Source organism: Plectropomus leopardus, chromosome 1 (genome assembly GCF_026936395.1).
Source record: "Plectropomus leopardus strain MGB_pleo_1.0 chromosome 1, ASM2693639v1, whole genome shotgun sequence".
NCBI lineage: Eukaryota > Metazoa > Chordata > Actinopteri > Perciformes > Serranidae > Plectropomus > Plectropomus leopardus.
The window spans coordinates 7,636,456-7,663,642 of record NC_142176.1 but is presented as its reverse complement, the minus strand read 5'-3'; the positions used below and the strand labels follow the sequence as shown (position 1 = coordinate 7,663,642).

Genomic DNA, 27,187 nt, shown 5'->3' with positions numbered 1-27,187 from the left:
ACAGTGAACACAGCAAAACAGCACCGACACACACACAGACAACTATCAGCCTCACTAAACTGAATGATCAATATTGTGCATCATAACCCTTCATCTACTATAATTATTTAGAACGACGATAATAAAAGAAATGTTTTTATGACTACAGGGTGTATAAATGTCACAGAATTTAATTTCAAGTGATGCAGCTTTCACAGGATAGTGAAAAAACTATAGAGAAGGATTCATTTAAAAGTTAAGTTCAGCACTTCTTTAGCGTCACCGAAGCGTGACATGTAATAGAACTTGTTTTAAATTTCAATTATTTGAAATTTTACTTCAGTGGATTTCTTTTTATTTTCTGACCACTATTACAACCTATACCTTGTCAGATCGGGAAGATTAAAAAATGTTACAGGATAATCTTGACACTGACACTTACTAACTTACTGACTGACTGTTGAGTCAGTAAGAAGAGCAGTCATCTCTCGAATTTCTGCTGTACATTTGTCTTAAAATTTAACTTTTTTTTTACTGTTTATGAGCCTCAGGAGAGTTAAACATCATGTAGCAGATGGCCAGAGATGAAGGCTGAGGGGTCAAAATGCACTGTTGATAATCTTCAACTTTTTAATTCCAGATTTTAATTTTTTAAAAATGTGAATTTAACCACCAGGACACAAACATGGCTGTGGGTATTTTGTATTTACCACGAACAATTAAATAAAATCTCAAATGTTATTCTAATGCATTCAATAGAGGTTTTCACTGGCTAAAATTGTTTTTTTCTAAAATGAATAAATATATAACTTTCACTCAATTTACAACACATATTACAGTTCCAGATGTTGAGGGTCTCACCGTTGGCACAGTTGTTGTGGTCCACCTTCTTGAAGCCGGTGGGACAGGCGCAGGTGTGCGTCTTGTTGCTGGGGAGACACAAGTGGCTGCAGCCTCCGTTGTTGGTGCCACAGCGGTTCCTGCCTCCTACAGGAGAGACAAAGACACACAGATCTGGATGTGATGATGGCTTAGGTGGACTTTTTAAACGCTTTTGTCGATCATTAAATAAAAAAAATAAAAGAAAGTATTATTAGTACATTATTATAATGAACTGTATCTGGGACTTGACCAGGGATCTTCGTTATATGTCATCCCCTCTCACCATCTCCATGTTTTTACTCTGCCTCTTTACAGTGCACCATCAAACTAAAGCAAAAACGCTTTGATTTAAAGACATACTGATTCTTGACAACACATTTCATATGCGGTCAATGTCAAGACGGAACATAGAATAACGTAGAAATCAGCAAAACTACAAAATAAAATGCAGGTTGTAAACAATAGAATTCTCCTTTTAAATGATTTAAGATGTTTTTGTGTCTGTTCAGGTTTTTAGAGGAATAGGTCTATATATTGGAGTATGCATATTCAACAATGTCCCCTCTTGGTCATGATCTGGTTCATTTATCCATTTTATTTTTCTGAAATGCAAATGTGGTGACTTGGGGGGGGGGTTAAAATAATGGTTAATTAGCTAAGCATTTGAGTGAAATATGACCAGCAAAAAATCAAACAACAAGGAAAAAAACATATTTAGGAAATATATAACGTATTTAGGAAATATATTTGGCAGATTTGGGGAAAGTCTGTATGCAGATTGTACAGTATTTATCATTGTATTGGAGGTAAGAGACTAAATGTATATTAAAAAAAAGAGGTTTAAAATGTATTTGTTTTTAAAATGTATTTATATTTTTACATTAATATGCAAGAAAGATCTGCAAGCCACTTTGTAGCATTTTCCATTATTATGCTATTGATCTTCTCGTCAAAATCTTGGCATGAAAGCAAATAACGGCCTTTCCCTAAATAGCTGAATATTCATTTATTTAATTTAACTGTAAGGCAAAAGTTTTTATACTGTATGGAATTAACATGGGAATATTGTAATTGCATTTTCTATTAAAAAAATATAATAAACTACACATCCACTGCAGAGTCTTCTGTTCTAAATGTTAAACAGTGCGTCTGGATTTCACTCAAGCTCTGAAGCTTTTTTTCAGCCGATGCAGAGTTCAGATCTATTCCTCTAACCCATGAACTCACCGAATTCACACCAAAACAAAAGGAATAGTTCCTGACCTCCATTCGCCAACACAGAGGCAGCTCGCTGTTCACATTAGTGTCCGACTGTTACAATACTTTACCAGCGTGTTAAGCAAAACTTTCTCTTGGCCAGAAATCAAGCTCAACACGGTGTGTTAGCAAAGAACACAAGTCTTTGTTATCATGCTGATGAAACACCTCGACCCGCCCGTTCACCGCAGGGTCCAACACTAATGCAACAAATCTTTCTATCATCTCAGAGTTTGCCACCATGTTGGAAAAATCTTCACTTCTGTGTCCAATGAAACCAATAAAGAAGGTTCTGTGTTTCCAGCTCATCCTCCACCTTCTCATGTTGAGTTTCCATTTATTTTTTTCTGCTGCTCAGCATTTTTTCCTTCTGTCTGCTACATGACAACATGATGTACTGCTTATGGCTGCAAAAGTGGATGTTTTCAAAAATAGCTTCATTGTTTTGAGCCACAAATTACTTAAAAAACCAAACCACAGACAGATTTGAAGGGATGTGGGTCGAACCAATGGCTATATAAGGATCCTACAAGCCTCATGAATGGAGAACACTGGCTTTCTTTTGCTTTCAACACGAGCTGATATCACACACAGGATAATATCTCTGCACATCACTTTGCATGCAATATGTCAAGGCTTTTTTTGTAAACATAAAAAACAGCCACAAACATAAAAAAGCATTAACCTAAACCAAAGAAACTTAGTATATGTCAAAATTCATTGACGTCACAGTAGAGCTTTTTCCCAGAAAGACTTTGACTGCTGCACAGTAAACAGTCAATTTTGCGTTTTAGCCTCTGACTGAAAACCCTGTCATGATAGATGTTTCTTCCTGCTGTTTGTTAAAAGATCAAAATATTGTATTGAATCCGTTCACTACTGGATGCTCCGATTCAAGTCACTCTTTTCTGACCTTCTTGTCATTTTCAGCAATGACTGAAAAATGTGTTTATAACACCAACATACCATTTGATAAAACATATTTCAACTAGAATTTCTGCAACACCAAGTTACACACACAATATACATCCATGTCTGTGAAAACAAGGACATTTCAGCCACATTTTCCACTGGCAGCCCAGAAGATCTATACCATCAGCACAGTTTCAAGGTGGGCACCAAAGATTTGTGTCACCAAATCAGTATCTGACCAAAAGCGTCTGTACAGAACATTATGATGTCACAGTGAAGTTGATAGTTGACCTTTTCATTGTAAAATGTCAGCACTTCATCATTTCATATTCGATTATCCGGGTGCAATGTTATCATAATTAGCATATGAGTTCTTGAGTTACAAACCTAATCTCTTTTACTTTGCTCATTTTTAAATCTAAGTAAACGTTTGTACCAAATTTGAGGAAACTCCCTCAAGACCCTCTTGAGATATTGCATTCAAGAAAATGAGATGGATGCACAGTCACGGTGACCTTAACCTTTGACTACCACAATCTATTCAGTTCATCGTTGAATTCAAGTGAATGTCTGGGCCAAATCTGAAAAAAGACCCTCAGTATTCTCGAGATATTGGCTTCTCTCTGTCAAGAAGTGTATCAATGATTACTGGAAAATTTTTAGGGATATTTTACAAATTTAAAACATAATCGTCTTTCTGACGTGGCTGTATACCGACCTGCAGGCTGCCTCTGGGGGTGCAGAGTATGGATGTCCATGGGGAAGTGCAGCTTGTTGCGAATTATCTCCTGGTTCTTTCCAGTGAACTTATTGGCACTGTTGATGCTCTTGGTGTGCCAGTCAGTCCAGTAGAGGCTATCCTCAAACACAGTGATGGCAAACGGGTGGGGAAGGCCTACAGAAAGAAAGAGAGATAAGTCACAAAGGCTAAGAAATGCTCGATGAAGCGTGCTATAAAACCAGAAACATGCCAACACTTCTCATGAAATAATGAGCTGTTTTTTAAGGGATGTAAACAAACACAGGCGTTAAGTCTGACACCTTTTAATGAACAAAAAATAATGATCCCATGAAGTTCTGTGGACATTTATATCCAAACATGAAAAAGATGGAAAGAACAAATGCTGCATTTGGCTTGTTCCACCAGAGCTCTCCAAACATCCTCCCATTCAGTGCTGTGGGCTTGGCTGATGTCATAACATCCCCATTTAGAGCTGCTTTCAATTACTCTGCCTCTCATTGGTCTGTAGATGGTTTAGTTGTGGCCAGAGTGGCCAAAAGCAGAGACGCTCCATCGGTTTCCTTAAGTAACGTGACTTTTCCGTCCAAAATCTCAGAGTAAGATCGAGGGCAGCCCTAAACCGGGTCAGACTGGTAAAAGAGATTGATACTGGACAGATATGAGTCAGTTTTTAACTTAGTCCACCATGAAATGTTATTTACTTTGTAGATTTTAATCACTATATTAAAAGACTTAAATCTGAAGGACAGCAAAAGTGCATATTCCAGACTTTCTCTCCTAAACCAAATACGGTTCACATCTAATCGGAGAGTTTTTAGTGTCAGTTGATGTCTAAATGCTCTTTTGGAGTTAATTTGCTTTTAAAGGAGAGCACCATCTAAATTAAGAATCCCAATATGTTATTTCCATGGTTGGGGAAATTTCAAAGTATTTGTGAACATGAGGTACTCTCTCTTCAAGCCAGAAACCAAAGAATTACATTGCAAACCGATGTCATGATGTCAGGGTTTTAAGTCTGGAGCTGCTCCATGGACAATAAATAGGAGCCTAATTTTGTGGTCCCACAGGATGTTTGCTTTCTTTTTAATACCTAAATGAGCTTTAATCTCTTGTGTCCTCAGTTCTGAAACAGAAATGTGTCCCTATACTTAAAACATTCCCCTGGGTGCCCCTCAGTGTCATCTATAACATCTTTTCCAATTCATTGTCTCTGAGCAGCTCCAGACTTTATACTGAATAACATGAACATGAATTAAGTTTTAGCACTCTAGATATAGGATTTTTAACACCTTAGACTTTAGAGGAATAACATATTGATTTTTGAAATGGGCAAGTTTCCAGAGGTGTGGACATTTGTGACTCCAGTAAGACTCCAAGTAAGACTCAATTTGACAAATTCAGATTTGACAGTCAAAACAGACTTGCAATTTGACTTGATTAATAACTTGTGACTTCCCTGGGACTTCAGCCTTTTCACTTGAAAATACCGTCCCCAAAGTGAATCGAATCATCAGTTGGAGATCCGTCAATAGACTGAGAGCAGGTGGTTGTTTGTTTTTGCTAGTCCATGTGCTAAATAGTGTACTTCCAGGGACATTTTGGGCCCCAAATTTTGCTACAGAGTGAGCGCTCTTGACTTTCATGCTACTTTTTGGTTCAGGCAGGTGCAGAGATGCAGGCAGCATTACAGAGGAGGAGAGCTCTGCACTGTAAAGCTTTGAGAAAACATTATCTTCTGTCTTCTGCTGTGAAGTGGTGAATTTAAGCTCACAGGAACTTAACACGACAGTCTCTGGCTTTTTTTTTCTATCTAGTGTCGGCAAAAAATACCGTTGTAGCGCAGTTCGCTTGTTTTACTATATTATGTGAATGCTGCTGTCATTCCATCTGAAAGTCCTGCTCAGCCCCAGAAAACCCCAAAACTTTAAATGAAAATCCCCCTAAACAAATATTCATTTTTTTCATATTGAACAACCAAATCTGATTTGACTGTCTTAATTCTGAGTTGGGTACAGCCCTCACTTTTTCATATCTTCCATACAGGATATCATGAGCTCCTTGGTAGCCAAGTGGTTACAGAGCACGCCATATTACCGCAATGTCCTGGGTTTTATTCCAGCATTGAGACCTTTGTTGCATATCATACCCCTCCCTCTCCTCCCATCTTTACTCTGTAAAATAAAGGCAAAAATGTGGGGGAAAAAAAAGTGTCGTTCCAACTTTGGCAGATCATAATGCGCCCATATAAAAACCCACTGCTTATAGTAAATGAAGTGAATTGTGAAAATAGGTTTCAGGCCCTTTAAAAAGTTGGCTACATTAGAACTTTGCATTGAGGCTTTGAATCTCTGACTACTTTTGTTTCTGTAAAAAATGCTGTTTTGTGCCCAATGCATCACAGGCCCTCTCAGTGGAACCCTGGCCTAAATACTAACATGTGTAACAGGGAACTCCTCGCAGACTTGTCTCCATTGGGAACATCTGTTCAGGGTGACTCCTTCACTCTTGTCCAAATTAACGTTCTCTCTATTTCTCTTTCCAGCTTAATCCTCCTCCGGTGAAGTGGCTGCACAACCAGTCAGACGAGAGCTCTAAATGGGTGGAAAAAGTGATTTCTGCTGCTGCACAGAGCCGCGGTGGTGGTGTGGCGGGCGTGCTGGCGCAGGGCTTTTAAAAACAGTGCTCCTCATTTAATGACAGTGTTTTACAGCATGGCGCAAATGTCAAGTGGTAAATGGCTAAAAGTGGAGAGAGACCAGAATAATAATGAGCTACGAGGATTATTGTAATTGTGTGTGTGTTTGAGTGTAAGCTCAATGATAGAAAACTTTTCTCATTTTAGTGTATTTATGTGTTTCATCAGCAACAAACTATATGTTGATGCCTCTTTGACATACAGGTACATTACTTTAGATGAACATATGTATTTTACCTAATTTTACCTTCAGAAATTGTTTCCTAATAGCTCATAGCTTTGTTAAAAGTTCAAATCTATATTATCTTATTAAAAGTAGATCAGTATCAGCCTGTGTTGGCTATTAGGTAACCAAAAAAACCAATGTACATGACAGAAATGCCAATGATATTTACTGTTTGTAGTTTGTCAACTACAAAAACTCATAAATGTGCTAAAGCTTCTTTTCCTGATATCACATTTGCTCAATACTTGCAGCGACCATTGTGTCCAGAGTAAGGCTGAGTATTGTTTTAAAAAATTCAAGTGCTGATACAATGCTTGAGTTTCAATACCAAACCCAAAACCTAATACTGATTCAAAACGTTACTTTGAGAAATACACGTTTTTCCCCCCAAAATCTTTTTTCTCTCTTAACAAAAGAGGCCAACGTTCAGAAATGTTTTCCGTCTCCTAAACCAGCAAACACATAAGAATATTAGGAGAATTAATATGGCACCAAACAACTATTTGCCACGTAAAACCTTTGTAGCGATATGGCATCATGTACAGAGAACGAAGCCATGCTCCATCTGTGTGTTTTGTAATCTGAGCTCCTCTGTTTTTTGTTGTGGTAGCTGGTCCATCCTTGTGTGCAATGTTAGTCCAATGAATGTGTGTGTGCATCACACGGACATGTTAATTGTAGCTGCTTTGCACTTCATTCATATGTAGGTCCCTGCTGATATTAGGATAGTGTGCTTGCAGAAGCACAGCCCCCACCCTTCGGTTTTCCCCCCAGCTCTGTCACCACGTTTGTCATTTTTAGCAGGGTTCATAATGTTCGCACCGTAAGCTGTTAGCATCATAAGCTACTCGCCACCGGCTCAGCCATTTCCATGTTGAAAACGGTGTGCAGACAATCCTGCCTGAGACTCTGAATCATAAATATGCTCTGAATATTGAACACGGCTCCTTTAAATTAGACTGAAATATTTGATCAGAAAATTGACAGAATTATGATCCAAATCAGGAACTTTTTGGTCAGAGAGTACTTGAAGAAAGTAATTTAACAAGTTATTGTAACTTAAAAAAAACAACGAAAAAAAAAACAAGTTACAAACAGTCAAGACATCTGAAAACAGGGAGACGTAGTCTGTAAAGTTTCCCTCATTGCGTCTTCTCAGACAGCTCCAGGTGTGTGTGAGGTGATACTGGCTGAATATGTGTGTTTTCTGATCTTATCCTAACATGAGGGAGACAACAGTGCACCCTCTTCCTTTCTTTGAGTCATCGCCATCCACGAGGCGCCTGCTTTTGATACGGTCACCTTCTTCCTTGTCGTCTCTGCGCCCCCACCCCACCCCTCCTGCTCCTGTTTTCCGGGACAGCTGGAGGAGCAGCTGCAGGCCGACAGGGCATCAAACGTCCCACCAGCCTTCACAGTAATGTCCCCTTTAACCTACATGTGGCACCTCCCAGTCCTTTCACGCCTCGTCTGAATCTGTCACACTCTCTATCTGCAGGTCACTGGCGACACGTCGCCTCCAGGTGGAGAGAAAGCTGCTCAGCTTATACTGAGATGGACAGCAGGATAGGGAAGGTTTAATGGTCGTCTGTTGGATTTTTCCCTCCTGAATCACATTCCAAATTTGCATTTACCAACTACAACTATTGTGACACAAGTTTTTATCATGTGTTTGTTTGTGAAGTTAAGGTCAAGTTAATGGTCATTTTACTGTTAAACAGCAAAATGCTAATTAATAATTAAGGATGTGGCAATTTGATCTCAAAGATTGATAATCAGACTGGTCAAGGCATTTTTTGACTGATTGGGATCGGCTACATTGAGCTGACAGAGCCCAATCTGATCCTTTGTTTTTAGTCAGCTATAACACAGGAGTTCCCATTTTCATGCACAGCAACATAAGAGTTTAGCCTTCATCAACTTTCCCAGCCCTCCACTGTCTGTATGCCCCTCCACTCAGCTTAGTTTAGATATGTAAGAGCAAGGGCTGAGCACCACACACCAAATACGAAAACACAGTATGATACTGTTTATTAATGTTATTTACCAAAGGTATGAGCATTGTTTCATTTCAGCTCAGTGTGAGAGCCTTCCATTTTGCTTCAAACTATAGCGCCCGGTGTATCTCCGTCCTGCTCTGAGGAGAGACAGACAGCGGAGGAGAGCTTACTACAACTGCAATCAATGTGCCACTGCAAGTGCAATAAAAGCCGTATCAACAAAAACCCAAATTGGTTAATTTATTAACATAGCATAGTCCACCCAATTCACAACTTTACTCTTTCACAGTCACTATACAACATGTCTTACATGTATACAAGAAAGGCTAAAACATATGGGTTAGTGCACTAGTTCACAACTTAACATGTCCAACCCCCAACAGGGGTTGTCAAAGTTTTAATGAGGGGTCACGAGGACTTCTTGATTTTAAAGGGTATAAGAAAATGTTTTTAGAAGAAAAAAAGGAGAAATATGAACTTTAAAAAAGTCAAGAAGTCAAGGTAAAGACTCTGAAGACCTGAACACAAGTTAAATTCAGCCAGCCTTTACTCTCTGCTAGTCAGCCTTACCTGGCATTAGACAACCAAACAAACCAAAGGACAAGTGTCAGAGAAGAAAACACTAATTTGCCAAAATAGGCCTGTTATGTAGGATTGTTAAAAATTCTAAAAATCACAGAGAATTGTATGAAAGTTCCTAAAAAAAAAAAACATCAAGAAAACTCATCTCTGACGCAAACGTCCTGCGTTTTTGTGTTCCCTATTGGCTTAATTCTACAGTTTAAATGTTTGCTTTTTACTGTTATTTTTATACATTAAATGTAATACAAAATATACACAGGATAAGTCACAAAGTCAGTTTACTCAATAATAGCGAAGGGGTCCATAAAGGAAAAAGTTGGGAACCACTGGGTTAGTTACTCTCCAATGGCAGCACCCTTTCCACTAGTTTTCATCTTGTGTCATTCGCAGCGAGTAATATTACCCTCTGCACATTTGATATCTCAATCTAGTTGGCCAGTATCCATGAATTTTATGAGCACATTACTTCTTCCAGAGGATGAGGAGCACTTTATGTTTTTATGACCCCTTTGCCTAGTACACTTAATATAGTAAAAGGCAATAATTTTGTATCACAGTGAAATTTAAGACACTACGTCAAGACCTGTGAGTTTAGCTTTTGTCCACAAGGGGGCTCTGTTTCGTTTGTCTCTCGTCTACTACTCCCTCCTATAGACTGACTGAACGCACCGTGTTTCATCATGCAGCGGTAGACTCATTGTGAATGAGGCATCACTGCAGTAAACAGCATTTGTCCTCAGGCAGATGTACCCTATGATCACGTCTGCTCACACATGAGAACACACACACATACATACACACGAGAACACACACAGCCTCTTCTCTTCCTGTCCCCCATCTGCACAGGTGTGCAGACTGGATAGCGGTGTTATCCGTGACACCCGCCTCCTGTCCAGCTCCAATGACAGAGGAGCTGGCACACATCCAGCTATACACACACACACACACACACACACACACACACACACACACACACACACACACAAAACTATAGGTGTAGGGACACAGACACTCGTTAACATTCCTGGACGAAGACGCTCAGGATGTAACTATGCACACTCGTACACACATAGACAGACACACACACACACGCACACACACACACACACACACACACACACGTCCCATTTGTCCGGCGTGTTGTCTGAGCAAACAGAGGCTGTGGAGAAAGGACAGGGCCAATTACAGCCTTTTATCCTGAGAGCACACATCATTAAGAAGAGCTCACAGGGCTGATGGCACACACACACACATACGCCCTCATCAAACATTTCCCCTGTCCCTCTCACTTTTCACACTCCTAAACACACTTAATCGTCACTCACCCTTTCACACTTTTTTCACTTTATCTGGGAGGTAAAAACAGAATTACAACCAAGCGGTTGAATGTCTCGGTGCACCAGTCAAGTTGCACTTACAGTTCACATCCATGTCATAGATGTCTCACAAACAACAGTGTCATCAATTCAGTGTCTGTCCAAATGTCTCCCCTTCTGTTCCTGACTTGTTGAAAAGTGGCCAGAAAAGTGATTTTGCAGAACATTATGATGTCACAGTAAAGTTGGCCTTTTGCATATAAAATGTCATTATCTTATCCTGTAATACGTTTGTCTAAAAATTTGTCATAATTAGCGCATGAATTCTTGAGTTAGGGCCAAAAACGTTTTGTGAGGTGACGTGACCTTGACCTTTTACCTTCAACCACCAAATTCTAATGTTCTAACAGCTGTGCCAAAATTGAGGAAACTCCATTAAGATGTTACGTTCAGGACCGACATAAGGTCAAAGTGACCTTGACCTCCAACAACCAAATTCTAAACAGCCCTTCTATTAAGTGAATGTTTGTGCCAAATTTTCGAAAACACCCCCAGGGCCTTCTTGAGATATTGCGGTCACAAAAATAAGACTGACACAGTCATAGTGATCTTGAGCTTTTACCACCAAAATATTATCAGTTAATTCTTGAGTCCAAGTCAACGTTTGTGCCAAATTTGAAGAAATTCCCTCTGTTTTTGAGATATCACATTCACAAGAATGAGACAGATGCAATGTCACAGTGACCTTTGACGACCAGATTCTAATAAGCTCATCCTTGAGTCCAAGTGGACGTTTTTGCCAAATTTGAAGAAATTCTCTCAAGGCGTTCTTGAGATATTACATTTACAAGAATGGGGTGCCATCATGGGGACAAGTCCCAAATTGGAAGCCACTCGGTGAGGTTAAAAAAGTGCAGATGTAATTAGTAGTTTAACCAAAACCTGAGAAAATATCTTACTGCAACACGAGGCCTCAGTAGCAGGGCAGAGTGTGTGAGCCTGCCTCCTTACGTCTTTAAATTGCCAGATCTCCACTTTGGAAATATGGCATTGATTACCTCCACATGGTATAATGAAGTAGTGTCAGCATGCTCCATCTTTTATCTATCCCCTTGTGTGTGTTTGTTTCTTTGTGTGTGTGTGTGTGTGTTTGAGTGGTAATTAATGAGAGTCTGAACTCCCGCCAGACTTCTGAACACCATCTCTCGTGTTTCACTCCAGCTCACTCAAAGCTTTCAATGACAAAACAAAAACAAGGCACCAGAAACATGGTTGACTGTGTTTACATTTCAACTATTCTATTTCCTCTTATCGAGTCCTGGTTCCAATATGTGGAACATATGAAAAGCTTCATATGAAGACTTCGGTTGTCATAAATTCTGTGATTCATCCCTGCTTGCCCTTAAATATCACAAACAAGTTTCAAATAATCGTCATTAACAACAGGTCACTTTACTACAGATGTTCTCATCCTTTCTACTTAAAACTTTCATGAAATATATAGTTTTGCTTCTGTTGATGCAAACAAAACTTTCGAAATTGTTACTCCACAAGTAAAAGTTCCGCCTAACTAGCCATAAGGCTTTTATTCTGAGGCAGCTGCAGTTTCCTCTAGGCTTTATTGTCGAAATTGGCAACTGCAAACTCCTTATGTCCGAAACTTTATCTTCATTAAAGATATGGAAATTCTTGGAGCAATTTTGCAATGTTCTTCTGAAAAAGATTAATAGAAAAACAGCCACAGTGAGTTGATCAGATGAGAAGTTGCAGGCTACAGGTGCTTTGCACAGTTTGAGCAATCATGAAAATGCATTTCACCAACTCTGTTGTTTAGAAAACCACCTGCACTGCAATATTTTGGTGAAATTATGGAAGTTTTAGCCCCTTTATTAAGATACTGGCTCCACTCCACCATATAAACATGTAACACATAAGCAATGCTCAAGGAAGAAAGTACATATAATTTGCTCCTCACAAACTAAAAAGCAGAACCAAAAAAAGCAAATTTCGCAATACTGTCTCAGTTGTCTCTGTAACAAACTGGTTCTTGATACCCAACCTTATCCAGAAAAGACACATAACAGGTGGGAGTTTACCTTGGCTGATGACAGCTTTGCGGTTGCGTCCGTCCAGGTCGGCCCTCTCGATGACATGGTGCTTGGCGTCCACCCAGTACATTCGGCGGCCGGCGTAGTCGATGGTGAGGCCGTTGGGCCAGAACAGGTGTGTGTCTGCGATCACGCGCCTGTTGGAGCCGTCCATGTTGGCGTACTCAATACGAGGTGTGTTGCCCCAATCCGTCCAGTAGATCTTACTGAGGAGGACAGCGGGGTATTGATAGTTAGTTTACTTGTTCTGAACTTGTTGTGAAAAGGTAAACAGATTGCTCTCACAATTCAAGACACAGCAGCTGTCTGATATAATAAAAAGTCTCCTCTGTCCTCGACATTCATGTCCTCCTAATCATCACTCATCTGTTCTGACCGACCTCAGAGGGAGAGCAACTCTTTTTAATATATTTTTCAATTATCCCATGCAAATGAGCTAACTAATAAGCTGAATGAGTTTTCCAGCTTAAAATTTCTCTGGGGCTTCATCTAAAACTCTTTCCTGCCGCTGCAGCATACGAAGCCGGGGATGAAAACACACATAGCTGCTGCCCCTTTCATGAAATCCTTGTTCCACACAGATGCTCGCCTGTGGGCACTGCTGTGCTGCCAAACTTTAATCCCTGCTCTGCTGCTACAATACAATACAACTGGGACACATCCAGAGGGGATATGTATATATGAGTGTGTGTGCATTTGAAACCATCTGTAGTGAATTATACAGTTTGGGTGTGTGTGTTTGGACTCGTACCCCTCGATGGGGTGCAGCGCGATGGCTCGGGGCTTCTCCATGTTCTGCCACAGCAGCACCTTGCGGTGAGTACCGTCCAGGTTGGCCACCTCGATACGGGACGTCCCAGAGTCTGTCCAGTACAACTTGTCATGGATCCAGTCTATGGCCAGTCCACCTGAGGAGAGAAAAACGTTTGAAATTTGTCTGAATATGAACCCATTTTATATTTAACTATGCTATAATGTCATTTTTATAATAGTCTTAACTGGTGCAGTGCCCTTTCAAAATGTGCCTGTTCAGGCTCATTTCTTGCCCTACAGTGTTTGCTGCTTGCATCAAGACTGTTTTCAGGAAATGTTTTGAAATGTTTGACTTTGACATGTCTGGTCTCCATCTTAATTTGTGCTTGGTTGTACTGAACAGAATTACAGAGAGCAAGCAGTACCCATCATGCTGTTCAGTGGTGTAACAGTTAATAGGGGTCCCCTCTCAATACACTACACAGTGTGCACTTCTGGTGGAAACAAACTAATAAATATGTCCCGCAGATCTCAAGAGCTCACACTCAACACTGCAATTCCTTGAGTCCTCAGAAATATACCCACCAAATGTGAAGTCGATCAGATAAATGCTTCTCGAGGAAATTGAAGGATAGACAGACAAACAAAGACTACTTCCATTTTAGTGAGATGTACATCTCAATCTAAAATGATACAGTGTGTTAGCAAGTGAGCTTTAGGGGTTTCTGAAGTTATTTTTACATTTTTGACAGTGCCAGGCCAGCTGCTTCCCTATGTGCCCAGTCTTCATGCTTAGCTAAACTAAGTCATGACTGCAGCTCCATGATGAACACACAGGCATAAGATTAATATTAATCATCTTCGCGTCACTTTTGGATGGTAACAAAATAAATCTTCCACAATGTTAAACTATTCCTGTAAGTGTCATCTGTAGCTAGTTCAATGTTTCTCACAGAATAAGAATTTATGTGTGGTGGTAGCTGACAACATTTTTTTTATGTTGTGTGTACCTTCCTTTTGTCATTCTGTGCCCCTTCTCTTAATTCGAACTCAAACTGATCTGTTGATCAGATCAGAGCTGGTCAGATTGATGGATGAGAGTGAAAGTGCAAGTGAAGGCAAACTTTTAGACCCATCACAATAAATGTTCTGACGTTCTGCTGCTCAGTCTGTGCCCAGAGCAATCTGCATGCAAAGACTGTGGCTCACTTAATAACTGATATATATTCTTTCATAGCACATGATCAGAATATCAAGGCAAAGCAGAAAGTTTCATTAAAATTAATTAACGGAGAAAGAGAAAGACAGGATGTGCAAGTTAAAAGAAGACAACAGATAAAATGTAAGGACGTAAAAAGAGGCAACAGAAAAAATTACTAGAGAACAAAAAAGAAAGAGAGTGGAAAAGATTGAAAGGAATAGAGAGAAAGTTCAAAAGAGCAAGCAAATACGGAGGGAAAAAAAGCAGAGTGAAAATAAGAGAGAAAGAGAAAGTTAAAAAAAGACCTTTGAGTTTGAACAGTATTGATGTCAAACTGCTGAACTCATATGAGAACAAGGTGATGGATGAAGTGAGGGGGAGCAGAGTATACTTGGACAGAAAGCAGCAGACTTGAATAAATTGGATAAATGATAAATGGGCCTGTTGTCCTTTATCTGAACTGCATCCTATTGGCCGCTGTACCCACCTGGGCTCTCCAGACCAGTGGAGACAACCTCCTCTACGTTGGAACCGTTGAGGTTGGCCTTCATGATGCGGTCCAGCGTCACGTCGGACCAGAAGACCAGCTCGCGGCTGTGGTGGAAGTCCAGGGCGATGGCGTTCTCTAGGTTGTTGAGCAGCAGGGTATATTCGGAGCGATGCGGCAAAACCTGACGGATGTCGATGCGGTTGGCGAAAAGCAGCACCGGCTCTGGACCTTAAGACGGACAGAGATGGAGACAATGTGAATTAAAGGGATATTTCGCCAATTTTCAACCAGATTTGTATCCAAACAATGTGTGCAGTATGCGTAGATGAACTGTGGCAGGCTTCTTTTCATCTTACCAGTGCATAGATATACCAACCTCCCCCCAATGAAACACCGCCAAATGATGTAATTTACACCATCTGGCAATGTTTCGCTGGCTCTCTGGACTATTGCTCAAATTAGAGGCTCTACTTCTGCATTTTCACATTGCCCGCCAAACTTGCCGCCACCATGACCACAAAGAATTTACAGCTGATCAAGAGACAGACCCGCCCCTCTCCCTGTCTCTCAGACTCTGATCGAAATCCGATCATACGGGAAAACTAGGCAGTGCTGCTTGAATATAAATCAAGATCCGGTTACTGCATTGCCTACTGCTTGCCTAAATTGTTTTCAGAGATGAATTTTAATGTCCCGTTTCAGAGTAATGGCAAGAGTTTGTAAACAGGAAGTGGGCACCATCCTGCTTCTTGCACAGTGAAAACAGAGGCCGAAAAAACTGAGATCAAACAGTAAAACGAAGCAGCACTGATCAAATATAAGCTAAGATTCTGTTATGGTGTTGCATATTTCTCACCTCAGATGTTTTTAGAAACATTTTTTAGGTTACTGTTTAACTGTAATACACGTTGCGGCCGGCTGCTATTGTGTCAAACAGACGAGGTCGCATTATGTCACCCAACAGATGCATTCTGTTAGTTGTAGGTTTTCTACCTTTTGAGCAAAGGCAATGACACAATCCCTTTGTCTTTGTTTTCTGTGGCCAAGTACCATCCATATTTGCGTCTTTCTTCTGCATAGACAGCCTGGTTTTATGGGAGGAATCTCTTTATATCGGGGAAATACTTCTTTAATATGGAAAGAAAAACAGTGAGAAGCCAAACATGAAGTTGGAAAATAAGGAGAAAGACAAAAAGTCTGAGTTAGGAACCATTGGTCACTTTTAATAACAGCGAGCATTAATCTCGCTAGAGGTGAAGGTTGGGGTCCTGGCAGCCGCCTGACAGACAGTCCTGACCCGGGTTTAACTCTGGCCTGCCACAGATTGATGGGCTGCTGTACCAGGCCTACACTCTACCTTCACTGCATTATCTAAATCTAGTCCAGACCCAAGACCTCATTCTGAGCAAAGACCCCGGAGCAGAGGAATGGATACAGTTACCGCTGAACCAAGTATAAACACTACGCAACCATGTTTTTATTGGAGGTCAAACCCCAGTGACTCCTCTGCGGTCACATGTCAAGGTTGAAATAGAGTACAGCGGTTTTTACCCAGAGCTTTGCAGCTGCGCTTGTCAGGTCGGAGCTCATAGCCCTGGACGCACCAGCACTGGAACCCCCCCTCCGTGTTGGTACAGCCCTGGCTGCAGTAACCTTCTTCGGCACACTCGTCCACATCTGGAACGGACCACAGAGGCAGAAGACAAGACGGGAGGGACAAAGAGATACTGATGTCAAACTCCAGCAGAGTTAACAATGATTTCAAAACACAAAGTTAAGTGTGCAGAGGTAGCTGGAAGGCGAAAAAAATCATTCACACTTTTGGAATACATCCCGCATCTTGTTACACCCCCTTTACTCCTAAATTAGTTTCTTGACCTTGCCAACACACTCGTAAAATGTGGAAACAAAGGTTGTGTCTCCAAAATCCTGGCAATAAAACTTTCGACTTGTGGCAGGAATCCCAGATTCAGGCCCACACTGAAATCTAATCAATAAATTCTCAGTCTAAAACTAACTTTCCATGAAATTCCATGGATATTTGTTCATACTTTTGGGAAAAATCCCGCTGACACAAAGACAAACTGACTTACAAGAGGAGGACACACACACAGACACACACACACGCTGGTACCCTGGCAGGCTTTGCCGTCGTCCATCAGTCGGTATCCAGTATGACAGGTGCACTGGACCAGTCCTCTGACCATCTGACACTTCTGGGAGCAGCCTCCGTTATTCTGGTTACAGTTTCCCTCGCTGGAGCGCGGACCTGTACGCGGCGTGGAAACATTACAGGAACATAAACACAGGGTGCTGACTCAGTATAAATACTACCACATACTGTAAAAAAAAGTATGAGTCATCTGGTGCTGAGGCTTGAAATATTTTAGGCCTGCAAGCAGCGAGGCCTGAGGGTGTCGGTCAGTATGGTGCGGGCAGAGATAGCTCCACAAGTACAGCCCAGATTGTCATTAAATTATTTTGGTGACAGCCTGACCTTTCCTCAAGTGCCTGCTAAATCTCACCTTGAACAACATTTTCACGCCAAATTAACATTCATTAACTTTAATGCCCATATCAGTATTCATAACTTAGAAATTATTATGGCAGTCTTATCCCTTCAGAGGACGATTAGTAAGATTTCAGATTCTTTGCCAAAAAAAAAAAAAAAAAAAAAAAAAAAAAAAGGCTGAACTGAAAGACTTAATGTTCAGTTGTCATGCTGCAAATATCAACTCACGGCAGTCATGGTGAGGAAGTTCGTCAGTCCCGTCTCCACAGTCGTTAACCTCATTGCACACCTTCCTCTGACCGATGCAGCGTCCGTTACCACACTGGAACTGATCAGGAGCACATGGAGGACTCTCTGTGGAGATACACAATAATAAACCCTGTGAGACAACAGACAACTGCTCTCCACACTCTCCTCCTCTTATTTCAGTCCCACACACAGATAGCACAATTATAGCAACAGCTCTTTATCCTCCACTCTGCTCTTCGCTTAACAAATTGTTACTCATACGTGACACGGTGACAAAAACCAAAAAAGAAAACAGAAATATCGTCTCATGGTTGCAAGCCTCCGTGCACAAGTAAAGCTGCACTTACAGCTTAAATCCACGTCTTTGAAAACACGAACACTTCAGTACCACTGGAATTGACCCTTGACCTTTTGGATGTAAAATGCCATTACTTCTTCATTTTATCCTATTTGACATTGTGTGAGGTTTTGTCATAATCAGCATATGAATTCTTGAGTTACAGCCAATGTTTTGTGTGGCCACAATGATCTTTAACCACCCAATTATAATCTCCTCAATGGTGAGTCTAAGTGAATGTTTGTGCCAAATTTGAGGAAACTCTCTCATGGTCTTCTGGAGATATTGCATTCACAAGAATGAGATGGATGCAAGGTGACAATGACCTTGAGCTTTTGAAAACTAAATTCTAATCAGTTCATTGTTGAGTTCAAGTGGACGTTTGTGCCAATATTGAAGAAATTTTCTCAAGGTTTTCTTGAGATAGTGCATTCTTGAAAATGGGATGGATGCAAAGTCCCATTAACCTCGACCTTTGACCACCATGATCCAATCAGTCCATCTTTGAGTCCAAGTGAATGTTCAGGAGAATGGGAAAGACGGACAGATGGACAGATGTATGGACAACCAAAACAAATAATGCCTCCAGCCATGGCTATTGTTGGTGCGGAGGCATGAAAAATTTTATCTTTAAGTCCATATCCATTAATTACGACAGCTTTAGTGTTTTATTTTTTCCACTGTTTTGTCCTTCATGTTGACCACCTGAGTCTAGCATTACTGCTGATTAACAGCTTATTTGAAAGTCTCATAAGATTTCAATGTAGCCAGAGACTCCCAACATATCAGGCTGACTGCAGGGAAATGTGCAAATGACCCAAATGGCATTTTGATTTGATGCAAGTGTGCAGCCATAACTATGACATCATGGATTTGAATATTTCATTGCATATTAATGAAGCGCTGCAAAGAGCAGAAACAGAAATAGAGAAAACACAGGAAAAAAAACTTGAGATCGTTGGATTGAGTGACAAAAAATGCATGATATCTTTGAAGCTGGGAGTTAAGGGAAATTTAGGGTTCGGGAGGTTCATGCAGAGTAATCTGGAACTCTTACCATCATTACTCAGGCTATGGGTGGATAGTATCCAAAAATAGAGTAAAAACTTTCCTTCTTTCTCTTCTCTCTGCTGCCTGTTTATTGTTCATTTCTGTCTCAATACACAAGCCAGTGTTCTGCAGTTTGTCTACAGGTCGGTGTTTCCATCAGTAAAGGAACTACCGAACTCCTAGGTCTATTGTTTGAAAGCAACTTGACAAAATAAAAGAAAGACGAATTAAAAGAGTTTTTGAGTAGAGGAGGGCTGTTCTGAGCTGTTGTCATGACTACCATTGAAGCTGGTGTTATATTTAGCTTCTGAAAACAAGATAACAGCCTCAGTCTTACCAGTTTTCTCGCAGCCCTCTTCATCACTGCGGTCAGAGCAGTCAGGCTCGCCATCGCATCTCCATGACAACCGGACACAGCGTCCGGTGCCGCAGCGGAACTGGTCAGCCGTGCACATGGACGTGGCTGCAGGAGACACAAACACACAAGTACACATTTTATTCATTCATTCTTAGATTTCAGATATTCGAGACATTGTTTTGATTTTCAATCACATGAAGTCAGATAAAAGATAAAAATGTATATAAACAATCACATGAATAAGGAATAAAAGAAATAAACATGCATATCACTATACTCAACACTGATTTGTTCAGTTATTGTGATGAGAGCAGCTACTCACTGCAGTTCTTCTCGTCTGATTGGTCGTCACAGTCAAATTCGCCGTCACACCTCCAGCCAGCGTTGATGCACATCCCGCTGCTGCACATGAATTCAACCGATCTGCAGGGCTGGTGGGAAGCTACACACAAAACACACGCACACGCGCACGCACACACACACAGAGAGAGAGAATGACATCAGAAACCACAGCAGGCAACACAGTTTTAATTTAACCACCTTTGAAGGCAAAAAGCATGTTTACAACTTAAATCTGCAGCTCATCAGTGCTTTTCTACCTGGGGGTTTGGACTTCCAAGAGAGGGAGCAAGATGATCTTAAAAGTTGCAGCTTGATTTATGAGTTCAAGTGTTTATTATCATGTCAAAAATGCAAAACATTCCCTGCATTCAGTAGTAGGCAACCATGTTGTTTCTGAAGGTAAACTTTGTAGGATTTTCCTAAAAAGTTCTAACAGATGCAATCCCTCTCAAGCATCACTTATAATCCACTAGAAGTGTGTGGCAGTGTCGTTTTATGCAGCGACTGCTGCCTGAATTTGATCATTTTCTTCTTATTTTATGTGTTTGGCACGTTCATGAGTGTGTACCCCCACAGCACCCAGGTGAGACCGGGGCTTTATAAAAAGGTAGCGACCAGTTGCCAGACTGTAAGCAGCAGGCAACCAAGAGAAACAGTCCAAAAACTTCCCCCTACACCCACAACTCGGCAAATATATCACCATGAAATGCATCTGGGGTTGGCTTTTACTTTCACTTTCGCTGCCGAGCGTGTTTCCAAACAGTAACTGATAATGCTGCACAGTATCCCTTTAAGAAGCAGAGTTAAAAATTTGAGAATTGCTGGTTTGCACCCAAATTATTTTCAGTCTGATTTAGCACTATATACTGAAATATAATATATTATAACTGAAATATCCAAGTGGATTGAAGCGGATCAGCTCTGATCACTCAGTGTCATAAACATCGCAGGACAAAAAAAGTTAGAACTGTGAATGCTAGAAAATCAAAGACGTATGTTGTTTAGGGTGGAGGAAAAATCAATGCAGCATAGTATCATGATATTTTGTGAGGCAATATAATATTGATGCATGGAGGCAAAATCTAATTTTCTTTCTTACATAAATTATTAATATTACAAGTACAAATGAAGCTTTTGTCAGCTTACTAGAATAGCAAAAGTTCATGAAATACATTTGGCTGCAATAAAAAAGATTAAAGTGAGATGAACAACCCTGAAAACTTTACCCTATTAAATAACAGAAACTAATGTTGACAAAGTTTTCCTTTGGGTACATAATTTCCAATCTTCAGAAAAAAAAGAAAAAAAACATGGGGAAAACATAACGAGCAACTTGGCAAGACATGTCCTGTTAAAAAAAGGTAATAAATCTCAATATATGTCATCTCAATATTCAGCATATTGCAAATCATAACATAATTTTTTTGTAGTTAATATCATATCATGGACCCTCTGCTGATTCTCACTGGTGCTGCTGCTCTTTTACGTTGTGGCTGTTTGTTGACTGGTATAGCACTGTGTTGCTGCCAGATTTGGTCTTCTCACTGTTGGGTCTGTTTGGGTCAACCACATATTGGATCAGGTCCAATTATCCTCAGGATTTTTTCAGATCAGGGTCCACCTTTTTTTAAAATTATTTATTTTTTTAATAATTCACGCACATGGGATTCCAGTTTTTAACAAACCAGTTTCAGATCAGCTTTGACCTGTGGAGTCTCTCTAAAAAGTTAAGTGCAAAAAAACTGTTTCATACCATAAATGTTTCCTTCCCCTTAACCATCAATTGGTTCTGTTTATTTTGGCTGCCTTATGATCATCTCTGCCGACAGATCATAGCTGTCCCACCTTTAAATCTCCCACATCTCAACATGTGATCAGATCAAAGTGAAGCTCAAACTGGCAGCAGATGAGGATGGAGGTGGCCGAGAAGATTAAAGCTGAATCAAACATAAGCATCTTAAATCCAGAGTGTGTGCGAGTGTGTGTGTTTCTTTGACATGTTTCCTCCTGACGGCACGAGTTGGCTCCCATCAAAGCCACAGTGGGCGTGAGATAAGGGAGGAAAAAAATGACAAACGAGGGAATGCGGAGGAAGAAAGGAAAAAGGGAAAAAAAAGGAGCGATGTTGTAGAGCTTCAAGCATCCCCGTGCTGGCTTATCAGCTGGGCGAGAGAAGAGAGAGATGATCAAAAATGGCAAAACAGCAGGTGGCTCTCCCACAGAGAGAGAGAGAGAGCGCGCGAGAGAGAGAGAGAGAGAGAGAGAGAGAGAGACTTATAGGTCACAAGAATCAACGTTAGACGCTGACAAACACATTGACGCCCACACACACTCAAATATGATTCGTCCACCCTTCATCTCACTCCTTGTCTCTCTCTCTCCCTCACTCTCTCTCTCACACACACACACACACACACACACACACACACACACACACACACACACACACACACACACACACACACACGATGCTCTTTCATCTGCTCAGCTATGCAGCCGAAAGCAGTATCAGTGTTCGCAAGTGGTAACAAGGCATGCAAGTGTGAGTTCTTTTGGATGTGTGTGTGTGTGTGAGTGCATTCACATAAGGAGGAGGGAGGGAGAGAGAAGCTTCTTTTCTAACAAAGCGCCCTTCATGTGTCTGGAGAGTCGATGCCAAGGAATGCTGTCTGAGGATGGGCCGTCTTATGCCTCTGAGGAATGCCTCCTCTGTGTGTGTGTGTGTGTGTGTGTGTGTGTGTGTGTGTGTGTGTGTGTGTGTGTGTGTGTGTGTGTGTGTGTGTGTGTGTGTGTGTGTGTGCGCGTGTGTGTATCCACAAACTATCTGTATGTTTCTGAAAGCTTAGATGTCTTCAGCCTTTTTTTTAAAAAAAAAAAACATCATGAAATGGAATTCACCACGATTTTAGACACAGAAAAAACCTGATTCGCTCTGAACTGATCGCTCATTCTGAGTGATGCTGGTCAGAAAAAATAAAATCAAATATAAATAAATAAAAATTGAAGGGCAGTTTAAGAGAGCAGAGCAGCAGGAAATGAACAGTTAGGGGACGTGAGGTCCAGCTGGTTTCAGTAAATCAGACAGGATGTGGTCTGATCTATTAATCTTGCTGGTTTTTTAATCCAAAAGTGAAAGAATCCTGTCACTGTGCAAAAGAAACCGACAGGATTTAGAGCATTTTGAGTTTCGATTTCTTCTGAAATCTGTATAATTGTAACCCCTTTAAACCAGAGCAAATTGGCAGGATTACACAAGGTTTACCTTATCATTTATGTTGTGTATTATGAATTAAATGTTGATGTGAACTTTCAGACACATTTTAATTTTTGAAAGGAAAAAAAAACCCTTTAATTTAAATGTATATTATCAAGCAACAATTTGTCGGCCCAAGCCTGTAACTCTGGGGAAACCCTTAGGGGTCACTGACCCACTGCTGAAGACCCAGGATTTAAGACTTTTCAAAGACCCACACAAACTAACCAGTGTGTCTGTGTGTGTGTTGTGATTAATTTGGATGTGATATCTGCTGTGGTGCTATCACTGCACAGTTATTTTAAGTATTTCAAGGACTGCTCTCCTGTCTGTTTTTCAACTTTTTTAAGCTTTGATGCCAGCTCAACTTTCCAAAGAGAAATGTTAAACACTTCAGAAGTGAGGCAGCAATTAAAAAACCTGGATGTGGGAGGAAACGAGGGAGAAACAGAGCAGCTCAGTCACTAACATGACTAAACCGTATTACGAAACCTTGAAGCTGTGCTTATCGCACTGCAGATAAACACATCAAAGGGGGAAACCACTGTGCATGAATGTGTGTGTGTGTGTGTGTGTGTGTGTGTGTGTGTGTGTGTGTGTGTGTGTGTGTGTGTGTGTGTATGTGTGTGTGAGAGAGAGAAATGTGGTGGGTGGTTAGAGACAAAGACTGCATGAAACAAACATGTGAGAAATGAGAGAATGAGCAGGGAGATGCTGAGAGATTTGTCAGCAGCAGGCAGCGTCTCTGGAGTGAGGAGCGCGAAACATGATAGTCTGTGTTAATCAGGACCATGGCTTCACACTGTGTGTATGCATGTCAGTGTCTGTGTGTGTGTGTGTGTGTGTGTGTGTGTGTGTGTGTGTGTGTGATATACAGTGACAGAAAAGATCTAACCGACAGAATGTTTTCCAGTTCTGACAGATGCTGTGGAGCAGCTGTTACTGAGCTCAACCTGACATCAACTGACTGTTATAACTTGAAATCGAGACTAAACGTTATGATGTTTTCAGATGTGTGATATCAAATATTTATGACTGAAGGGGCAAGTAGGTTCTAAAAAAAGTTTAACCCTCAAAAACGTCTGCCTCAAGATGACTGTGTGGTTTTCATTTGACCAGACTTGAAGCTGATCCGGCGTCTTCTTTATTGTGTGACTGTAAACTGAATATTAACGGGTTTTTGGACTGTTGGCTGGACAAAACAAGCAACTTGATGATATCCTTAGGCTCAAATTTCTGACGTACAACAGACCAAACAATGAATCAGTGAATTGAAAGAAGGATCAGCAGATAATCAAATACAGTGAGCTTTGAGATTTAAGTGTCACTGTATTCAGCCAGTGTGTCCTGTTTAGATTTGATTCCATTGATTCAACCAATGGATGTATAAAGAAACCCGGATACAGCGTCAGAGCCAGGACCCCATTCATTCCTATCAAAGTTGCTCAGTGGCACATGAAGCCAAAATTTTCAACAGCGACATATTATATTACCTTTGGTCCAAATGTAATTGGCTGGTGTGGATCATATCTTTATGGTAAAGCATTTCACCAGGGGGCGTGATGCTTAAAAAAACTTGTCCACTAATTAACATACATCTAACTCCTAATGTAAATCAACTGCAACAAGTCCTTTGGGGCCCAATGGATCAGGTGCCAGACTCATAAATTGTAATTCCACAGTTTGACCACCACAAAATCTGAAATGGTGTCAAAACCTGGCACACTTTTTAAAGGACCGTATGCAACCACTAAAAATAATCAATGCCTAATTAATAGGTTTTAAGAAACATTCATTTATTTGTAGTGGCTCACCATGATTAAAATCAATGAAACAGATTTCTTGGAGCTGGGCCATTCTTTTGGAGAATTGTTGAAATGTAAATACTGTTCGGTTATCAATTGCACCACACTATCGGAGCGCAGAACGCACTCTAAGCTCAGATGGAGCAGCACAACCTCAAGTAAATTATAGTGAAACTTAACCATTCATTTTGTGGGATCTAAAAGTCACTCACAGTAGCTGCTGGTGGTGGCCCCTCTAATCCACCAATCTGATCTGATCAACTCTGAACAGATCAATAAATCAATCCACCCTGCGAGTAATAAACTGATGCTGAACAAAATAAGAAATCATGAAGGGGCGAGGCCTGTGCTTTATTCAAAGATTCGCACAAACATCCAAATTTAGAGAGGGGGCACAGAATAATACAAAGGGACAGATGCACGTTGTCATCTTCTGCAACAAATACACTCTAATTCTGCGGAAAACACTGCTTCCTGTTCAGATGAGCTCATAATGTACTTTTAAACTCCTGCTGAACTAGTGCCGCAAGCTGCAGGACATGAGGACAGCTTGCTGTTTCTGGACATATGTGCAGCAGTGCCATCTGAGTGCAAGGAGGGAGAGAGTGAAGCAGAGAAGGAAAAAAGATGCCTGCCAGAGGGAGAGCAGAAACTAAACTCTCATCTAATGGCAGAACAGAGCACTGATCTCCCAGAGGAGCTTCATCTTCTGCACAAGACACTGTTTAGTGAGAGCCAGGAGCACTGCCATGGATCATATAGAGAGTGTGTGTGTGTGTGTGTGTGTGTGTGTGTGTGTGTGTGTGTGTGTGTGTGTGTGCGTGCGTGTGTGTGTGAGCGTGTATGTGCGCATGGAGTAACAGCAGCTCTCTGTGAGCTTTACACCAGCAAGACAGCCTGGATCAGTCGCTCCACTGTAACAATGGGTATTGTTTACTTCTTGGAATTCCACCAAGTTCGCATCTTAAATCTTCAAATTGAGGACATTTTGTTGAGGGATATTTGCCAAATCCTGCCTTCTTGTATGAGTTAGTCAGAAAATAGAGCTTGCATTCAGGAATGAGTTTAAGGTTGCTCCACGTAAAAGTTAGGAGAATTTTGAGCTACACTGATAAATCGGCCTTAACCGTAGATAAGAGTCTGAGGGGAAGATTTTTCTGTGAGGTTCGAAGTTAACGAATATCTTAAGTCAGTGACTACAGTTACATGCACATTAATATTCCCCTTTTATTCTGTATAAGACGGTATTCTGAATTTGACGCAGGTCATCAAACAGTGTATTCCGTTTAAATATTCTGAATTAGGCCGTTTTTTGAATTTAGCATTTTTTTGATTAAGACATGTTGGATATGTTGGTATTATTCAGATTTTAGGGAGCATTATTTCGATATGTAAACAGCCAATTCGGAATATACGTCTCAACTGGAGTTTTTAGCACAGTTTGCGACACCCAGTCTCTTGTCTGATCAAGGTTGGTTCTGTATGTTGTCACGGACACGCTGTGCACAAATCAACTCACAGTGTGCAGAGCTGTATAGGTAGAAATGCATGTAAAACAAAAATCCCACATTTCTAGTCAGAGGGAGAAACACACCTGCTTTTCAACATAATGATACTAACAGGTTTTTGGGTATGCGCAGGAAAGAGAGTGCAACAAGTCCGCCACCAGTAGAAAACCGTGACAAAATCCTATTTAGATGCAAAGAAGCAAAATGACAAGCGGCTCCAGCTGTTCTACTTCTCCATATTTTGACGTGATAAACGACATGTTAGGCCAAGTTAATTTGAGTGTACATAGCTGCATGTAAACGGGAGAGTTAGTGAAGTATTCATTTTCATTAGAAATTTAAACAGCTTTTATTATATTAGGAGGAATATTGTCTTTTAAGGGCAAAAATTTGCATGTAAAGTGTATTTTGTGCATGTAAACATACGCACTGTTGGGTTTTTAAAATGTTAGAATCATGTTTGTGTTTCCTTACAGCAGTCCGACTCGTCCGACCAGTCTCCGCAGTCGTCGTCTCCGTCACAGTGGTAGATGTCCAGGATACAGCGGCCGTACGCACACTGGAACTCCTCCACGCTGCAGGTGGCTGCCATCACATCTGAGGCTGCACAAACAGACACAGAGACATGTT

At 40.8% G+C, this 27,187-nt stretch overlaps 1 protein-coding gene across 3 annotated transcripts in view; it reads right to left on the bottom strand.

Moving 5' to 3' along the window:
- The window catches only part of lrp4 (low density lipoprotein receptor-related protein 4), a 152,304-nt gene that overhangs the window by 23,333 nt on the left and 101,784 nt on the right, over positions 1-27,187 (bottom strand). For all 3 annotated transcript variants that reach the window (XM_042490760.2, XM_088069824.1, XM_088069852.1), the window contains exons 6-16: positions 27,032-27,160; positions 19,972-20,091; positions 19,629-19,754; positions 17,884-18,009; positions 17,278-17,412; positions 16,695-16,820; positions 15,141-15,371; positions 13,451-13,607; positions 12,688-12,905; positions 3,749-3,925; positions 841-966 (exon numbers count right to left, since the gene is read on the bottom strand). In XM_042490760.2, the coding sequence (XP_042346694.1) occupies positions 841-966; positions 3,749-3,925; positions 12,688-12,905; positions 13,451-13,607; positions 15,141-15,371; positions 16,695-16,820; positions 17,278-17,412; positions 17,884-18,009; positions 19,629-19,754; positions 19,972-20,091; positions 27,032-27,160 (1,671 nt within the window). The remainder of the gene's footprint in view (positions 1-840; positions 967-3,748; positions 3,926-12,687; positions 12,906-13,450; positions 13,608-15,140; positions 15,372-16,694; positions 16,821-17,277; positions 17,413-17,883; positions 18,010-19,628; positions 19,755-19,971; positions 20,092-27,031; positions 27,161-27,187) is intronic.